The sequence below is a fragment of the Tyto alba genome, unplaced genomic scaffold, assembly GCF_018691265.1.
Source record: "Tyto alba isolate M040663 unplaced genomic scaffold, T.alba_DEE_v4.0 Super-Scaffold_30, whole genome shotgun sequence".
Lineage (NCBI taxonomy): Eukaryota > Metazoa > Chordata > Aves > Strigiformes > Tytonidae > Tyto > Tyto alba.
In genome coordinates this window covers 3,579,627-3,596,989 of record NW_024881305.1, presented here as the reverse complement: position 1 = coordinate 3,596,989, position 17,363 = coordinate 3,579,627, and the positions used below count along the sequence as shown (strand labels likewise).

General features: G+C 50.2%; 1 protein-coding gene across 2 annotated transcripts; it reads right to left on the bottom strand.

Annotated features, from left to right (window-relative positions):
• Window positions 1–540: 540 nt before the first annotated feature.
• Window positions 541–15,686, bottom strand: IP6K3 (inositol hexakisphosphate kinase 3). 2 transcript variants are annotated; one of them, XM_042800023.1, is made up of 6 exons: window positions 15,304–15,686; window positions 10,469–10,795; window positions 5,343–5,565; window positions 4,143–4,315; window positions 3,326–3,501; window positions 541–2,073 (listed from the first exon to the last, which is right to left on the bottom strand). In XM_042800023.1, the coding sequence occupies exons 2-6, from the start codon at window positions 10,665–10,667 to the stop codon at window positions 1,603–1,605; spliced, it is 1,242 nt and encodes a 413-aa protein (XP_042655957.1). In that variant the 5' UTR covers window positions 10,668–10,795; window positions 15,304–15,686; the 3' UTR covers window positions 541–1,602. The 2 variants fall into 2 exon arrangements, with proteins under 2 accessions (XP_042655957.1, XP_042655958.1); XM_042800024.1 differs by lacking the exon at window positions 15,304–15,686 and having other exon boundaries at window positions 10,596–10,661.
• Between the last annotated feature and the right edge of the window lie 1,677 nt (window positions 15,687–17,363).

Sequence of the window (17,363 nt, the reverse complement as noted above, 5' to 3'; positions counted from 1 at the left end):
CTGCTGGGGAGGGGGTCTGGCTGCTGGTGTCGTGCTTAGACCCTTCTTCATCCTTCCCCACCTTCAGACCTGGCAGCCCCACGAGCTCATCCCACAAGAGGCTCGGCAGCGACGCAGATGCTGAGGTGGGTCTGTATAAACCCCATCAGCAGGACCACAGTGCCCGCGTGTCAGCCAAGCCCGTTGATGACTCAATCCTTTCACTACTGAAGTGGAAGGTTTGTGGCTTTTTTTATAGGCATCTGAGTATGGGCAAGAAATAGGCAGCACTGTGGACAACATCCAGTAAATAATGAGGTCTTCCCAGATGGACTTTAGGCCAAGTGAAATAATGCAACTGGGCCAGATGACTTAAATTTTCCAGCTATAAATTGTAGCCATTCACCAGCTGTATGCAGTAAAATACAAGTGAAGGGGTCTCCCTTGAGATCTGGTGTTTAAACCTGTGGAAATAACAGCTTACGTCAAAACATACAGCCCTAAACAAAAGATAAAATAATGTGAGGATGCTGTGGAAGTGAAAAAGAGATGGACAACAGGTAACAGTTACTTAGACAATTTTATTTATATCCCCACTCCCCAGTAACGGGGTTCTGTACCTCTGTTCCTTGTGTAAGGACTTTTTCAGGTTTCCCACACCGTGCAGGAAGGAATTACGTTTGTTTTGTAATAATAAAATCTGTCCACAAAAGCTGTAAACATTTTGAGTCTTTTGTTATTGTCTCCTTCAAACACACACACAATATTGGTATCAAATAATTTCTAGGTGACCTTTAATGTCTAGGTGACCTTTTTTTTTTTCTTTTTTTAAGCAAAAATACCTTGATGTGAATGTTTTTTTGTGACAGATATCTGACAGAATCATCGCATTCCCATACTCCCAGCCCCTAGGGAGCCCCTTGCTTATAAAGTTTCTGAAACATGCCCTGTTATAATCCCTCAGGGATATTAAACCTTTGTGAAGTCCAGTTCTTGGTCTGAGGCCCCCCTGCTTTTACACCTTAAGCAGCACAGAACCCCCTCAGCGTCTCATTTCCACACCTGCACTGTACGAAGAACACCCAACTGTCCTGCAGTGCTGGACAGGTGGAGTGTGAATGTCAGGGTGTGCGGTTTTTTTCTCTCCCGCTTGTGTCTTTGCATTCAGCCCGTAGCGTTGAGCATGAGTTGAAAGTAATGCTGCAATATGTTCAGTCCTGCCAGCTCATTTTAATAGTCTCACTCAGATGCACAATATCTCCTTAGCCCGCTTGGCTTCGTGAGTGTAGAGGTGAGCAGGTCCTATTTTATCATTAAGACTCTTTCAAGTAATGCTTTCTTTCGGCTCACAAATAAATCAAGGACAGCAGTAAAACAAGAAAGGAAAATAAATCTTCTGATTGATCGCAGACAGAGCAGATTCTTTCAGCTCTTTGCTTTTTACGCTTGAGTTCAGTAATGGCACGTAGCGTTTTTTGCACTTTCGTAGCAAGCTGTCCATGCTCTCATTCCAAACCGTGCACGTGACGTCCAGCAGCTGTGAGGGTCCCACACAACTGACCCAATGCGGTACTTCTCAGGGCTATCGGTCACTAGTAAATCCAGGCTATATCACAGAATTTGTCATTTTCCTTCTGAGATATTCTGAAGGATTTTGATGAGATTCTCCAGGCCAAAAATATAGCCGTGGTCTGGCCCGTCGTAAGTGGTGTGATTGCATTTGGAGCCTTTAAAAGTGGTGTGGGCAAAGTCTATCATCCGGACGTCAACTCTGGAGTGATTAGTGCTGTGTGACGCGGTGCGGTTTGGTTTTTGGAAGTGAAGGTGATTATCCAAGGGTGCCGTGTTCTCCTTGTGCTCCTGTCCATCATAAATGATGAGAAGTGAGCTGGAGTAGAACCTGTAAGAGCTTTGCTTCCTAATGACAGAAAGCAGAGCTTTTAGCCGCAGGATGATGGGCTCCAGGAGATCCGCTCGGAGGTGGTTACCGTTGCACAGGAACTGGTGCAAGGTCTGCCTGAATCCCTCTGGTGAGAGTTTCCTGCCGTAATACTTATCTTTGCAGAGGAAATGGCCAGTGTCCACTTGGTAAACCTTGAGGAAAGAGAGCAACAGTCCGGATTCAGTTGTTCAGCTTTCCCAAAGCTCTAGGTTTTGCCCTAATCTAAAAAGTTCAGACCCAAGCTGAAGAGTGGGACACAGATCCTCTGCAGTCTGGCATTATCTAGCAGTGCTGGCAGTGTCCTGCAGGCTTCTCACTGAATCCCACCTCCTGTCTTTTCTGGAGATTTAAACTATTCAATTTAAACCACTGGCGCAGATTCTTGTTGTACTGCTATAAATCACCCCTTTGTGAAACCCAAATAGCTGTAAGTCATAGCCGTGCCACTAGTGATTTACAGCATTTTCCCTCTGGCTATATGGTAGGAGTTTGCAGTAGTACAGGAATACCCCAGCTTTGCAGCTTCTTGCAATATGTAATGCACAGGTAGCCATAACCTTGCTTTCTTAAACACAGAGAGACAAGATGTAGACAGAAATTTGTATGTGAGGCTCTGGTAACGCTAAGAAATGAGGGAGTGAATTTAGAATTAGCTCACATGCCAGTTGTAATTTAAAGGATAATCTCCTCAACAGAAGGATGTCAGAGACCAGAAAGGGACACAAGGTTTGACACTGAGTGTTTATGCTGCTATATATGTGCTTTATAATCATCATTCTCATAATTATCCTTCAGGCACAGCAGAACAACATTTTGAAACCTGCTTGAGAAGTGTGAGTGAAACAAATGCATGGTTTTGGTTTGTAGGAGGAAGGGCGGTGATTTTGAGCAAGAGCAACCATAATATTTAGCACAAAATAAACCCCTTGCTCTTGCCGTGACAGGATGAGACAGCTCTGCAAAGGCACAAGCAGGGCAATGGGATACTCTTTTGTTTTTCTTTTCTGCGCAGCAGCCAAGAAGTGAGCATGAGAGGGGAATCTGTTCATACACAGGCAGATTCTCAGCTGGGGTAAACTGGTTCCAGCTGCTCATGCTGGTGGCAGTGGTGCGGACTGGTGCTTATGCAGCCACTGCTTGTGAAAGCAGCCAGATCTCCAGAAGCCAGAGGGATACGGGGAAAGGGTTACCCTAAATGTGCATATTCTATACTCTTCCCTACGCATCCTCGCCTGTTTGAGGATAGGACACACAGCTGAGTGACCAGTTCTTACAGCCGGTATTTGGTGGGAGATGAGAGTAAAACTGCTTCAATTTACACCAACAAAGAGTCCCTTTAGACTTCCAGCTTGGTTTCAAGCTGTGTGTCGGGAAAGCACTGAAAGGACCCAGGCTTTGTCTTACCTGCATCCCACAGACGCGAACTCCCAGAGACGCAGAGGTGCTTTGTTCACACTTCTTGATGTGCCGGGCTTTCTTCTCCTCTGAGGCATCATCGCCATGCTGCCGAGTTCCCATCTTTAAGTCCAGGATGCAGGGATAGTTGTATTTTGATACCACATTTTCAAGCAATAGAAACTCTGAACGTGAGTTAAGGGAAACCCAATACTTCTAAATTCTAATTGAAAGAGGTCTTAAATCAGAGCAACTGCTGACTCTCTCCATAATAGCTCACGACTCTAATGAGACTTTCTGAGCCAATTTTACCAACATGTCATTGCTATAGGCCCCTTGCTGCCAATTTCAGTTAATTTACTGTAGTACAGTCCTACCAATTAAAGCACCAACAGCTCCATTCTCCAGTGACACGATAGCCCTGGGCTGTCAATCCGACACCTTGCCTCAGTGCTGTACTCACTCCAGTGGGTGTGGGGGAAATTGTTAAACTGTATTACTCACATGACTGGTGGGTAATGAAGTGTAATAGGAAAATAAAAGGTGAGGCAGCTGCTAATTCCTATATAGTTGTGTTTTTAAATGCATGCCACAGGGATCCTTGACTTACACTGAATACCCTTCATGGGAAGTGGGTTTTTTTCTTTTTCTTATTTTTTTTTTTTTTTTATAAACAGTGGGAGAAGATAACAGAGCAACTATATTCTGTGTTTTCCCAGAGACTGGGCAGAGGAGGGATGCATACCCCTGCAATAAAACATACATTGATTACAAGCTGTTATTCACACCCAAGACTACGCTGGAGGGGAGAGAGGAAAAAGGATACGATGAAGTTTGTTCTCATTATGCTTGGAGGACATGCGGTTCAGGTGCTGCCTGTGACAGTGCAGTCCCCAGGGGTTGTAGCTGTTTCTTTCTGGCTGGTTTCCATTTGCATCTTCCAAAAGTGAATCTGTGCGGTACTGAAGGTCTGTCCTCAATAGCATCTTCCCCGGGCAGCTAGACAAAACACACAAAAGAACATGTTTGGTTTATAAACTCCAGAAGAGAATATTCCTTCCCCTCCTCTTTTGTAGAACCTCAAACTTGATAAAGTAAATTTTCAGGGACTCTCAAAGGAAACATGTTCATCATGTCCAACCTGCGGAGATCCTTTGTTACTCCGTAAAAGTAATTTTCAGAAAGCCAGCTATTGCTGGGTGCCAATATTTTCTTTCATTATCATTTCGAAGCGTGCTTGGCTCCCTTGAAAAGTGCCATTCGTAGCACCAATGACCAGCAGTCTCTATTTATCTACCTAATGGGCACAACACAGGCAAATTGTCCAACAATAGGAATGATTCCCAATTTAGAGGGGCTGGCTTCGCGGAGGGGAGGGAAGGAGCGATGAGGAGGTTTGTTCTCCTTGGAGGGTCATTCCTTGGTCTCGCTCATCCAAAAAACATAACTCCCATCACACCGAAGGCAGCAGTTTCACGGTAGCAGTATTGCACCCTTCAGTCATAGCTGAACCAGCTGAGATGAAAGATGTCTTGCAGAAAGTCTCTGCAAGCCCTAAGGTCGTGGTGTGCTTGCAAGCACCTCACTGCCCTTCGGAGACAGCTCTCCCCTGGGACAAGGACAGGGTTGAACCACCCTCGAGCGCGGAGTTGCTGCGTGGCTGTTACCAGCAGAAGGGTGTTACATGCTCTGTGCTTGGTGGCAGCTCTCCGGGGGCCTCTCCTCCTTCTGGAGCCTGCTGCGTTCCAAGGAAACAGGTTTAAAGCAGAGTTTGAGGCACATAGTTGAGCAACAGCATCTCAGCGATAGACAGATCTGCCCCGCTCCATCCAAAAACTGGGAAAGAGATGAACCACGAAGCCACCAGGCTGGCGTTTGCTTTTCGTCACCTTGAGCTTTTGCTCACTTTGCTTTAAACCAGGAGTTGTGCCACCAAAACCATCCCGGTTAGACCCGACCCAAAGCAGCAGGCGAGGACCAAGAGGAGGTTTTCAGGGAGCGTCCCACCCGCGTGCCAGGCCCTCACCTGTCTTTGAAGGTCTTGGTGAGCTGCGTGTGACTCCACTTGACGAGCGTGTGCTCGCTGCCGCTGCCGGTGCTGGCAGCCCACTTGCATTTGTGCCATATCGTCACCGAGGAGTCGCTGATGGCTTTATCCAACCGGCCGCAGCTCTCCGTCTGCAGGCTGGGGCTGGCGATCAGGGTCAGGTTGCCGAGGCTGTCCTTTTTGAGGTGCACGGAAACAACGCCTGGACCAAAAGGGAGGGAAAAACAAACGTGAATGAGATGAACTCATGGGTTACCATGCAGGCTTGCCCGCCGTCTGCACCAGCCCGAGGTGGTGCAGCCCTCCTGAGCGGGCTGGTGCTTAGCAGGACAGCTGCCTCCTCATATTTTAGTGGCCTCTCACACTGATCCCACTCTGATTTGAGGTCCAATCAACACCATTAGTCTGAGACCCTGGAAAACAGCCACAGGCTTTGCTGATTTTCCCTCCTTTTGAGGCACTGCTTGAAACCTGCCTCCTCTGAACATCATGTTCCTTTGTCCTCCATCCCTCCAGGCTCTTCTATGTCGCAAGTGACCCAGCAAAGACCCCTGTGTTGGACCAGGAGCTCCTGGCTTATTTATGACAAGGGATTTAGGTCTCACTTTTTAAGACAGGGCAAGGTTGGAAACGGTTTCCATTGGCAGGAAGCAGAGGGAGGGTCGGGGACCAGGAATTTTCCAAAGACAACCAGTATGCCAACTGCTTCCTTTAATTGGAGAGCCCCCAGGAGCAAGGGCAGAGGCATGTGCATGGGCTGGCAGCGCTGCCTGCATCTGCGATGCCCGTACATTGTCATGGTTGTGTCCTTCCCCAGGTGCCAAGGACCAGCATCCAAAGAGCCGATGGTGGGGACTGGACCTTCACATGTCAGGTGTTCACACACGAGAGGGGGGGATGTGACCATGACCGGCGATTATAACTTTCCACCCTACGTGCTTAAAACACCCTTGGGTATTTTAGCATTGCAATTTTCCCTGACTCTAACAGGAATCACAGGGCTCAAATGCCATTCAGCCCATCACAGATTTAGCCCAGTCTCAGCCCATCCCTGGCATGGGGATGGCTGCCTCCGCCTCTCAAATGACAGAGCAGGAATGGCCATGTCTCGCATACCAGACAGCTCTGACCTTTCTGGGAAAGGCTGATAACCGCAATCCTGCCCCTGCAGCCCGCTGGCATTTTTAGAGTGTCGCCTTTTGGGGCTCAGAGGGGATGCCAGCTGCGTGAGTCGCGCCCTGCTGCTTTCCAGTCTAGCTGCAGGAAGGCAGATCCAAAAGAGGACGGTCAAGGCTGTTGGACCAGCAAAACTCATCATTGTAAAGAGCCCTCGTTAGCAACACGTGGAGCTGCATTTTATCCAACTGTCCCCAGGGTACCCTCGCTTGGTCTGTTGGGCACTGCAGGGTGTCTTAATAAACATGGGAGCTCTGTTCTGCCAAGCAAATTTTCCAAAGCAAATAAATATGCAAACTCCCATCTCTCCATTTAAAGTGAGATTGTAGTAAGTAAACACGGACACAAGGGTTTGCCGTCTCTGTGTGCGCAGAGTCCTGCCTGCTGAGTTCTGCTGTCTGAGGGAGGTTTTCACCCCCTGAATTGCAGGAGCCCTGTGTGTCTGCAGCCACCGGCCGCCTCCGTTAGACTCGGGGTGCCCAGCCCTCCCCAGGCCCTGCACCCCATAACCCTGCGGCTCCAGCTGTATTTGGACACACGTCCCTCCTGCCCCTCGGCTCAGGCACCACAACCATTTCTGTTTCCTTTTGCTATAAAATCAGCATTAATCCAAACAACGTACCATGGCAGGCTCGATTAAATCGGCTAATTTTGCTCTGAAATGCAGGAGGAATATACACAGGCTGCTCTGCCAAGGGAGCTGGGCGGGCTGGAAACCTTAATTAGGGGGTAAGGAATATTTTTAGCTATCTCAGTCCTTTGCTTATGGTGATGGTGAGCACAGGGAGCTCTGTCTTTCTCAGGCACCAACATTACACACCTGATCTTTCACTGAGTCCCATTCGTAAAAAATCTATATTATAGATAACTGAGAGCAAGCAAAATTCCTATCAGCTCGCATGCCTGCTTTGAATTTTCAGGGGAGGTAGGCAGGAAAAAAAGCCAGTGTATCTTTTGCCTAAATCAAAGTCTTTTTATTTTTAAAAAGTCACTGTGAGGCGAACAGAGTCCTCGATTCCAAATCTAGCGCTACGCCTCAGTTATGGCGCTATAGCAGCCTGTAACCTTAAAAACTGTCCCAATTACATATCTGCAAGTCAATGGAGCTGTGCTGATTTACATAGTGCTGACAATCTGGCCCTAAAAACATTACATATATCATGAAACTAAGAGTTCTTAAGTATCTTATACTAATATGAAAATTAATGGAAAGATTTTCAAAGGCAAGAACGAGCAGTTAAATGGCAAGGGAATGTGATCCTCTCACTTCTTCCAGCTGGAAACTCTTGTCTTCAAAAATCTATGTCTCAGTCTGAAAAATACTTTTGTTTCCTGATGTGTTTCCATACAGGTTTTGCATATGTCCAGTGACCAGTGTGCGCAAAACAACCCTGTAGCACATGGCTACCAACCTCCTCTTCTATTGCAACAAGGAAATATCTATCTGGGAGCAAAGGTTTATTAAGCTACTCATTTTTGCTAGCCTTTTAGTGTCACCAAAACTTCAATCCCCCTCCTGCCCAGCACCGGAGTGGCTGCCAGCGGGTATTTACGGGTGCTGTCACCATGCTAGTGGCATCCCAGTGATCCTCAAGAGCATTTTGCTATGGAGCTCTACCCTCATGGATTTATTTTTACATTTACAAGTGCATTTATTTACTGCCACGTGCAATAGGAATCTGAGCAGAACTGAGCTTGAAAACAAGCCCAGCATCCCACTGCAAGCTCAGCTCGGGGCAGACAGAGGCTTACAAGGGGCTGGTGGGGGAAAGCCAGTCCCAAGGTCACCAACCTCCCTGAAATGGTTAAGTGAGCGCTAGACATTTTTTAAGCAGCCGACTTGGTGTTAGATTTGAATGATGACATTTGATCAACATTGCACATAATGTCATCATTACATAATGGTCTCCAAGCCGTCCCCACCCCCGCAGCCTAAGAATAGAGATGAGGAACATGGACACGTGTGAACGGGTGATGAAGACCTCAGGATTATTCCCCCTGATGCTCATTCTCCCCATCAACCTCGTGGGAAAATGTTCCACCTCTTTAATTTGCCTGGCATTCAGGGCTGGGACAGTTATAATCAGAATAAAAAAAATGTGTGTGCCCAATGCCAAATTGGAGAAGAATTGCTATTTAATTACCCCTCATTGCAAAACTCACTGGGATTTGCAACAGAAGAGAAAAAGGAGACCAAAAGTTATTAATAACCAGGCCACCCCTGAACTGATAAGCTGGGACTGCTTAACATCTTTATTAGAGAGACAGAGCAGGGCCCAGCTTTCCAGCAGTGAACTGTGGCCCTGGCTAAAGAAAATTGCTTAGAGGAAGACTTGTTTTCTCTCTTAAGCATCTTTTTAATATTGTCCCATAAATCTGCAAAGGCTCCTGACTTTCTGGGAAAGGGAGAGATTGGATTGGAAGCGCATTGAAACCTCAGCTGACACTTTGAGGTCTTTTCTGTAACGCTGAAGGACCAAAAGATATTTTAAGTTTTTACGTGACAGCTGAGCTTCTCGCCTCTCGCAAAAATCCAGGGTCAGGAGCTTTATGAGCGGCACAAGTCTGGCAGTAAAAGCAGAAATAGCAAGGGAATAAGAAAGGGAGGGAAGGAAGATGTCTTAAAAAATTACTAGGACCCCCACAGACACCAAGGGCTGCTTTTCAGTAGCTAAGCTGAGAAATTCATCTGGGAAAGCGATTCAGGGCAAGGAGAGTTAGGGACAAAGGAGGTGTCTGAAGGGCGAGACCGGGCAGTGGTGGGGGGCACCAAGCGGAGGGGCAGGCGGGAGGCTCTCCCCTATCCTGGGAAGGTCTCGCTTATGGCTGGATAGCTGCCTGGGTTTGATTTTTAAGAAGTGGTCTGTACCTCTGGTTTTCCAGGGACCAGTGCTCACAGGAGTCCTGGGGGGAGCAGGGCTTGGCTCCGGTGGAGCACCCAGGAAAAGCGATGCTTACTACATCCCTGGGCTGATTTTTCAGGCTCGGTATTTCATGATGGCCCCAAGGATCTCTCCCCCAGCTTGTGGTAGTGCCAACCCTGACCCTTTCCTTGCCCTCACTGACTTCTCTGCTTTTGAAACAAACCTTGACCTCTTCTAAAACCAAGGCCTGGAGCAATGGGGGCATGCACGTGGGGTAAAGGCACCCTTAGCTCTGCTCTTGGTACAGAAAAACCTTTCTTATCAGGAGACGCTAATTCCAAGCCCTACTGAACAGAGCACGTAATGTGTCAGACCTTGGGAATCCTGTTTTGGTCAAGTCCCTCCTAGTCCCTGCTTTCCTGCCACCATTCACATGCCATCAGACAAACTTGTGTGGAGCCATGACCTGCAAAATCCTCAAAGAAAACACTGTTGGGAAACCCCATCCTAGTCCTGCCCCTTAGTCTGTGTTTTTTCTGCGTTTACCCTCTTTGTCCCGCTCCTGTGTTGCTCAGGCTCTCAGCTCCCCAGGAGGGGATCATGTTCACGCGCTCAGCCTCCACCTTCTCATGCCTGTCCCCATCAAGAACAAACCAATTTCAGCCCCGTTTGACATAATGGGAATCCCCTGTGTTACCAAGTCCAACCATGGCAGCAAGGGGATGGGCAGAGGGAAGGATCTCCTGGTGCCATCAACCAGCTCAACCCTTATTAGACATCAGAGATTCCCCCACCACCACCAGTCACAGAGACCCAGCAAACCCTCCCAGTCTCACAGACCTGCTCCTGTGCACCCTCTCACCCGGGCAGCATCCTTGCTTAGCAAAACCTGCACAAGCGATGGGGCTCCCACTGCTCAGACCCAGTCTGACCGAGCCAGCCGGTACCTCCCACGCTGTCACTCGTCCCTCACCCCAACCTCAGGACTAACCCTGGGGACAACACAGCCGGCCCTTGGCCCCTTCCCCCAGCATCCCCACCCCCCCCACCCCCCCACCCCCTTACCTTTGTACTGGGGCGTGAACTGCCTCATGGCCAAGGGCAGCGACTCGTAGAAGCTCAGCTCCTGCGAGACCAAGGGCTTGCAGACCGTGTGCTCGTCGTACTTCATCATGCTCATGTGGCCGCCTACCTGGTGGACGAAGGGCTCCAGGAGGACCACGGCCCTGCTCTCGCTGGGGTCCAGAGGGCTCTGCCCCACCATGGTGCTGGGCGGAAGGCGGAGGGGGGCTCGCTCCTCTTTAGCAGCAGCGAAAGGGGGTTGGAAGCGGAGTTGAGGACATGCCGCGCTTGGGCCAGTCAACACCCGCTGTGGGTTTCCACCGGCAGTGTCTGCAAAACAGAGGGTACGGGGGGAGTGTGAGAAAGGGGGACGAGCCACTGCAAAGCCACCGTCTGCGCCGGCACCCCGGCGGGTGGGAGCACAGCCTGGCCTCGCACCGCTCGCCGGCAGCCGGGGCCGGGCGTCGAGGGCAAAGCTGGGCGGGAGGAGAGCTTTAGGTGCCCAGGGGCTGGCAGGAAGCCCCAGCCTGAAATGCAGAATCCAGAAAAGACCCAATTTAGACCTGTTGGAGGGAAAAAAAAAAAAAAAAAAAAACAGAGGGGAATGATCGAGAAGAGCTATCAAGTTAATGCAGTGGCCTCGTCAAAGCAGCTGGATCAGGGCATTCCTTGGACTGGTAGTGCCATGTTATTAATATGCTGTATTAATGACACCCCTTGCTGTGAAACAGCCCCAGTTTGCCTTACAAGACAGTGTTAATGATGGACTTAGTCTTTCCCAAGCTATGACATTTCTTGCAAAGGAGGTTTATTAATAAAGCCTCTGCAAGCTCACGTCCCCGGGCAGTCCCTTGCCTCTTAACACTGCCGATGGGGTTAGCAACATTTTCCGCACCTTCTAAAGAAACCTCAGTTTGGGATATTCCCTGTCATTTAACACCGGAGCATTAGCAGGAGTGTTTCCTCCACTGTGCTAAGACGTGGCATGAGGATGTGTCAAACCAGCACCGAGATGGTTCGCACCCAAGCGCCGGCTCCCCGAGCTCTCCAGCCCTGCCCTCTGCTACAACCCAAAGAAGCATCCAGCAACAAATCCATTCCTGATTCTAGTTCCTGAGAGAAATTCCTTCTTGATTTTGACAAGAACATGTCCTGGCTTTAAAACTGCAAAGCACATACATGGGCCACATCTGTGCCATACTGCCTCAGCAGCAGCACCCTGGTTTCTCTTGCAAGCATCCAGCAACACCCACTCCTTCACTTTATTCTTTGCAAGAAGCCCATGGATAGCTCTTGCTCTGGTGCACATCGGGCAGGGGAATCCCATGGCCACTGAGGAAGATAAAAAGGCAGCTGAACTAGTAGCTACACTGGAAAAATAGTCTGGCTTCATACCACTGAGGCAGTAAAATCAGAGGAAGACACTACAGACCTCAAACTAAGAGGGATGGGTGAAAAAAAAAAAATCATCATCCTTTTGAGGACTGGTCCATGTTCCTGCAGCCCTCAAAAATGGGTGTGCAGAGCCCTGGTTTGCCTGCCCCTGTTAACACAGGTGACTTTCTCTTTGTTCCTCCAGCTTCAGCATAGCTTGGGTAGTTTTGCATCTTATTTTTGCTAGCAAAACTCAGTGCAGTAGACCGTAACATCTTTGGAAGGTCCATTTCTCTCTAGCAAAGCCTCCAGGATGTGGTGTTGGGTGAGCGACACCAACTCTGCCAACCCCAAGCCTTGCTGGGACCAGAGCAGCACCATCACCCCCTCCTTAACCAGGAGACACCAAATAGCAGCGGGATGGGGATGGTGATACCTCCCTGTACCACGCCAGGAATAAACCTGGAATTTCCCATCACGGGCTGCCGGCTGCCAGTCGGCTCCCAGGTCTCTGCAAGCTGGGCAGGCTCAGCCTCTCCGCTGGTGCCAGCGCTTACAGCCCAACCTGGGAGCTTTATCTGCTGAAATGCAGCGTATTCCTCATCCTGCAACAGAGCCAAAGCTGCGCTGCTTAAATTTCCACTTCACGCTCCTCCTGCTGCAATTAAACCACCAAGCAAACAAGCACTCAGCGCAGGTGCCTGTTTTGTTTTCCGCCTGGAGGAGTGGGATGAAGTGGGTTGAAGGCAAAGGGAGAAAAGAAACACTCCTACCTCCAAAACACATGGAGCAGCTCCTTTACCTTCCCCCAAGGTGTTTCCCCCCTCCCCCCATTTTTCTATTCTTCCATCACCGCACACTTTGGAGAGGAATTTCTACTCTACAATTACCAGCCTGTACCGGAGGGAACAAAGCCAGGCCACTTAGATGAGTGCTTTTCAGCTGGGGAAGAAAGCAGCTCTTCAGAGCCTTTCTACAAGTTAATAAAGGCATTTAGCATTTTGTTAAGTTGTGGCAACTTTTAAAGAGGATTTCTTCCTTGAAAGCTGCAGGTTTGTTGTGTGGGTTTTGGTTTTGTTTTTTTGTTTTTTTGTTTTTTTTTCCCTCCTCCCTTCTTTAAAAAAAAAAAAAAAAAAAAAAAGGAGAAAAGCAAAAAGCAAGCGGAGCGGATTTGTCATAACACCTCTTCGGAGCAGAGAGCACAACCTGACTTCAATCCAGTATTTATTACTTCAGAAACAGTCCAAGGCTGAAACTCAGCTGACATAGCACACAATTCTGGCAACCTTGGCATTGCAAAGAGAGTTGGGGGGGAAAAAACCCCACAGTTTGATAAGGCTCTTATTGTTTTCTCTTAAGCAAAACCTCATATTTGTAGTAAGAGAAAGAGGTTCTTTTAATTCAGTTTTTGTTCTGAAGCAGCTTGTCCATTTGGAGCAGATAAATGTTACTGCAAACACTTACTGAGCTGCTCTGAGCTCTTCTGAAACAAGACACTCTTGAAATAAATCACTTCTGCTGGCTCAAGTTATCGCGAATGCCAAAAGATATTTACGTCACTAAAAATACATGGAATTACAGATAAATCTGTATCCTCAAAAACAAAACCAGAAACCTTGAATATTTTTCCCCTACCTAAAAGAAAAAAAAAAAAAAAAAAAAAAAGCAACCGAGGCACTGCAGAGGAAGATGAGTCAGAAAATATTGGGGAAGAAAAATAAAGAGACCTCCCCTCTCCAGAAAAAAAATACCAAGGTACTTTGAAAGATCTGCATCTCCCCAGTGACTGTCAGAACACAGCAGCTTCCCTTCCAGTGCATCGCAGCAGCATCACTGCCCTGAGATGGGCTTGCATTTCTAACGATGGCAGATGCGAAACGAGGACCTGCCAGGCTGATGGGCACGGCCAGACCAGGGTGCCCTTACCCTCCACCCTGCTCTTAGTTAGGACCAAATGTCAACAAAATCTGAATTCAACAGGTTATTTATTCCCAACACAGCCAAAAGAAATCAAGCAGATTGAATTCACTAATCTTTAATTAGCGCCTCACCGTCCCATCCCCATCGTGGCTCTGACATGCTGGGGGCAAAATACAGACAGCCCAGCCCTGAGAGCAAGCCCATGCCTCATAAATAGCTGGGGTCCTCTTAGCAGAAATACTTTGGAATAATACTAAAAATCAGAATCACTTCACAAACAAGTGCTCTGTCAGCACAAAACTGGGTTTCAAGCACTGCAGGGGGCTGCTAACTTTGTTTTCACTTGTTGAAACGCAAGAAAATAACGTAGCTGTTAATTTGAAGAGATCTGTATGTCCGTAATTTTTGGTACTGGAGCCGAACTGGAATCAAAGCCAGCTCCTGCACCAAGCGCCAGCCCAGCCCAAGGGTGAGGTGCGGGCGAAGCCCGGTTGCCCCATTTCCCTCCAGTCTTTGGCCTCGTGCCTCCAAACCCCACGACACCTTGGCCATCAGGAAAATCCTACCGGTTCCAGCTCAGCGCCCATCCCAGCAGGGCTCGAAGCAGACTCGTGCTGTTCACACAGGCAGGCAAGCGGCTGCAAACCTCAATGAACCTTCAAATCTGCCTTTCCTGCTCTTCCCTCGACTACAACCAAAGTCAGAAATAGTTGCAGGGCAGCACCATGCCGCGAGCAAAAAGCTCAGCTCTCAGCAAGAAACCTCACTCTAACCATCCTGCCATAAATCCTTACGTGCAGAAACCCTCGGCCCTTTTATCTTATGTTTCCTTTCCTGAAAGAAAATGATGTTCGCAAAGTTGATGGCTGGTCCCCACATCCCTCACGAAGAAGATGCAAAAATTCAGTTTGCTGATCTGAAGGATTTATTTGGCTGCTTTGCGGGAAGCAGCAGGGTCAACGGGGAGGGATGGGAGCCGCGTTATGTGGGGCTGGCCGGCTGCTGACAGCCCCCTGCCCACCCCCGGGGCTGGCATGTGGGCATCAGGAGATGCTGTGGGGCTGGCAAGGGCTGGGCTTCCCGGCGGGACACGGGGACGTGCCTGTGGACCACGGTAGCGAGCGTGAGGCTGCCAGCAGTGCCATGGGATGGGGGGACACGGTGCCACCACGTCCTGTGGGAAAGGGCACGGGTCCCCACAGCCCCTTGCCTGGTTTCTGCCTTTCACACCACCAAATACCATCTGCCCTTTTTTTTTTTGAGCCTCCCCGCGCTTCCCGGCGATGCCGCGAATGTGACAGAGAACCGAAAGCCACCGGGCTCATTCTTCACAGACCCTGGGTTGCTCCAGAGGTTTGCACCAGCCCCCCAGTTGCCGGCTGCTCCCCTCACTCCCATCCCTTCCCACAACCCGTGGCTGTGCTCGAAGCCTTCCTACTAATATCCCACCCGCTCTCCAAAATCAAGCGCTTGTTCATCCTGCCCGTATTCATCCCGTCCTGGAAGGCGGCTGGTGCTGATGCAGAAGCCACCCTGGACCTCACCTTTCTGGGCGAGTGTGGCCGCTCCGGGCTCGGCGGGGAGCGGGGGTTCGGGGTGCTGCCCGCGCTGGGGTTCTCGCTGCTTCTTGGTGTGGCTCGAGTACGAGAAATGAAGGAGTGGGGGGAGCCCGCAGACATTTGGGCCATCACCTGACCGCCGCCGCGGGTGCTGACAAGCTCCTGGTATGTCCAGCTGACAGCTGAGCTTTAAAGGGGGGAGAAAACACCCTTGGGTGTTAAAGAAAAACAAATCTGCATGTGAGAGAGGGTTACGGATGGAGGGAGAAGGGGCCAGCCTTGTGCAAGGCTTTCCAGAAAGCAGAGCTCCGGCTCCCTTATGCAATCGTCTCTCCAGGAAAACAACTGTTGCTTTTTTCCGGTCTGTTTTCCACTTTACTGCCTGCAAAAGTCCCCCCAGCTCGGCCCCCCCCCCCCCGGTGTTTATCACCTCCCCGTGCGATCGGGGGGAGGATGGGCCAAGGGGCTGCAACCGCTGCAGGGAGAGGGGCTGGGATGCTGCGGGACAGACCGAATCACCAGTCTTTTTGTCGGAGAAAAGCTATTTACGGCAAAGGCGAGACCGGGGTTTGCCTGGAGTGGCGCAGCAGGGGAGCGGATCGGGGAGCGGAGCCCGCAGCCACCCAGCCCCCGGCCCTGCCACCAGCCTCGGGCAGGGAAAAACGACACCCCAGCACTTCGGGCCTGCTGGGGGAATGGAAAAGTCCCGGGGAGTTTCCTGCCAGGGCCGAATTGTCTCCTCCAGTGAGTCAAGGACAGTGCGTGCCCCCCCCCCCAGCCCCCTCCGGACCCCCTCCCCGTGTCCTCTCCAGTGCGTGCCAAGGGCAGGCGTGCTCTGGACATGCCGTGCCAGCCCCGTGCATGCCGAGACAGGACACGTATTATTTAAGGGATCCAGACATCCCCCAGGACAAGGAGGGGGTGGTGCCCACTCTCATCCCCCAGTCCCAGGGGACCCAGACCAGTCCTCAACGAGAACTCGAGGACATTAGCACATCAGTGCCCACAACCGGGGGGGCCCCCCCAGGCTGCGATGGGGGAAGGCGCTGGGAGGGCCTTGCAGCAAAACAGCAGGAGGTTGGGAAGAAAATCTCGCTGTTGAGATAACGATTGATGGATGTGGTAATTCTCGATAACTGGAGGGGAGAAAATAGACTCACGAAGACCAGAGGGATCGAACTGATGGTCGGGGGCAGAGGCCAACATTAAAGACAAAGATGAAACAAAGACCCTGATTCCCAAGACCTGAGTTCACTCTGCTTTATACTGGTACTTTAGTTCAAGAAAGTGCTTTTTTTTAAAAAAAAAAAAAAAAATAAAAATCTTGGTTTCTGAAGGAAAAAAAGCTGATGTGGACGCTCTGCAAAGCCAGCTGTGGACCATCCCCCACCAGCGAATTCTCAACCCATCAGCTAATCTCAGCAAAATGCAATAGAAGTGTCAAAACCTCAGGGTGTGAAATCCCCAAACGTTCCTCACCACCTTCCAGGGACCGGGTGAAACATCCCCTGGCCACGATCCGACTCTGCCCGGCCTCACCTGCACCACACCCGCCCTGGAGCAGCTAGAGGCTGGGGGAGAGAACAGATTGGGAGTAAAACACATGGGGCTGGGGGAGATGGAGTGACCTTTCCAGCCAGGGTGCCTTGCTCAGCCGTGGGGAACATGCTCCCGTCCTCCCCCTCGCCACCATGTCGTCCCTGATCGCATCCCCTCAGCTGAACAGCTGAGCTACAGGTTTTCCTTAAATGTCACTGCTGAGGGGCTGTGGAAAACCCCACCCTGGTGAGGGGTGGAGGGTTTCTGTGGGTTTAGGTGCCGTTCAAGTGGGCGGCAGAGCGGGGAAGGGCCAGCCCAGTCCTGGGGCTGCGGTCACAGCTGGGGGATGCTGGTGCAGACCCGGAGCCAGCTGCTGCCTTCACCACCCCACCTGGGCTGTGGTCCCTGCTGGGCTTACCACCAACAGCGGTACAGGTGACCCAGCTCAGGGCTGAAGCACCTCTTGCCTTTCAGCAAGCCAGGGGCGATCGCTGCAGGCACCAGCT

Coding starts and splice junctions, on each gene's coding strand:
- IP6K3 (XM_042800023.1), bottom strand. CDS start 10,667: ATGGTGGGGCAGAGCCCTCTGGACCCCAGCGAGAGCAGGGCCGTGGTC. Junction 4,316..5,342: donor ACCAAGACCTTCAAAGACAG/GTGAGGGCCTGG, acceptor TGTTTTGTCTAG/CTGCCCGGGGAAGATGCTAT. Junction 3,502..4,142: donor TAATGAGAACAAACTTCATC/GTATCCTTTTTC, acceptor ACTCACGTTCAG/AGTTTCTATTGCTTGAAAAT.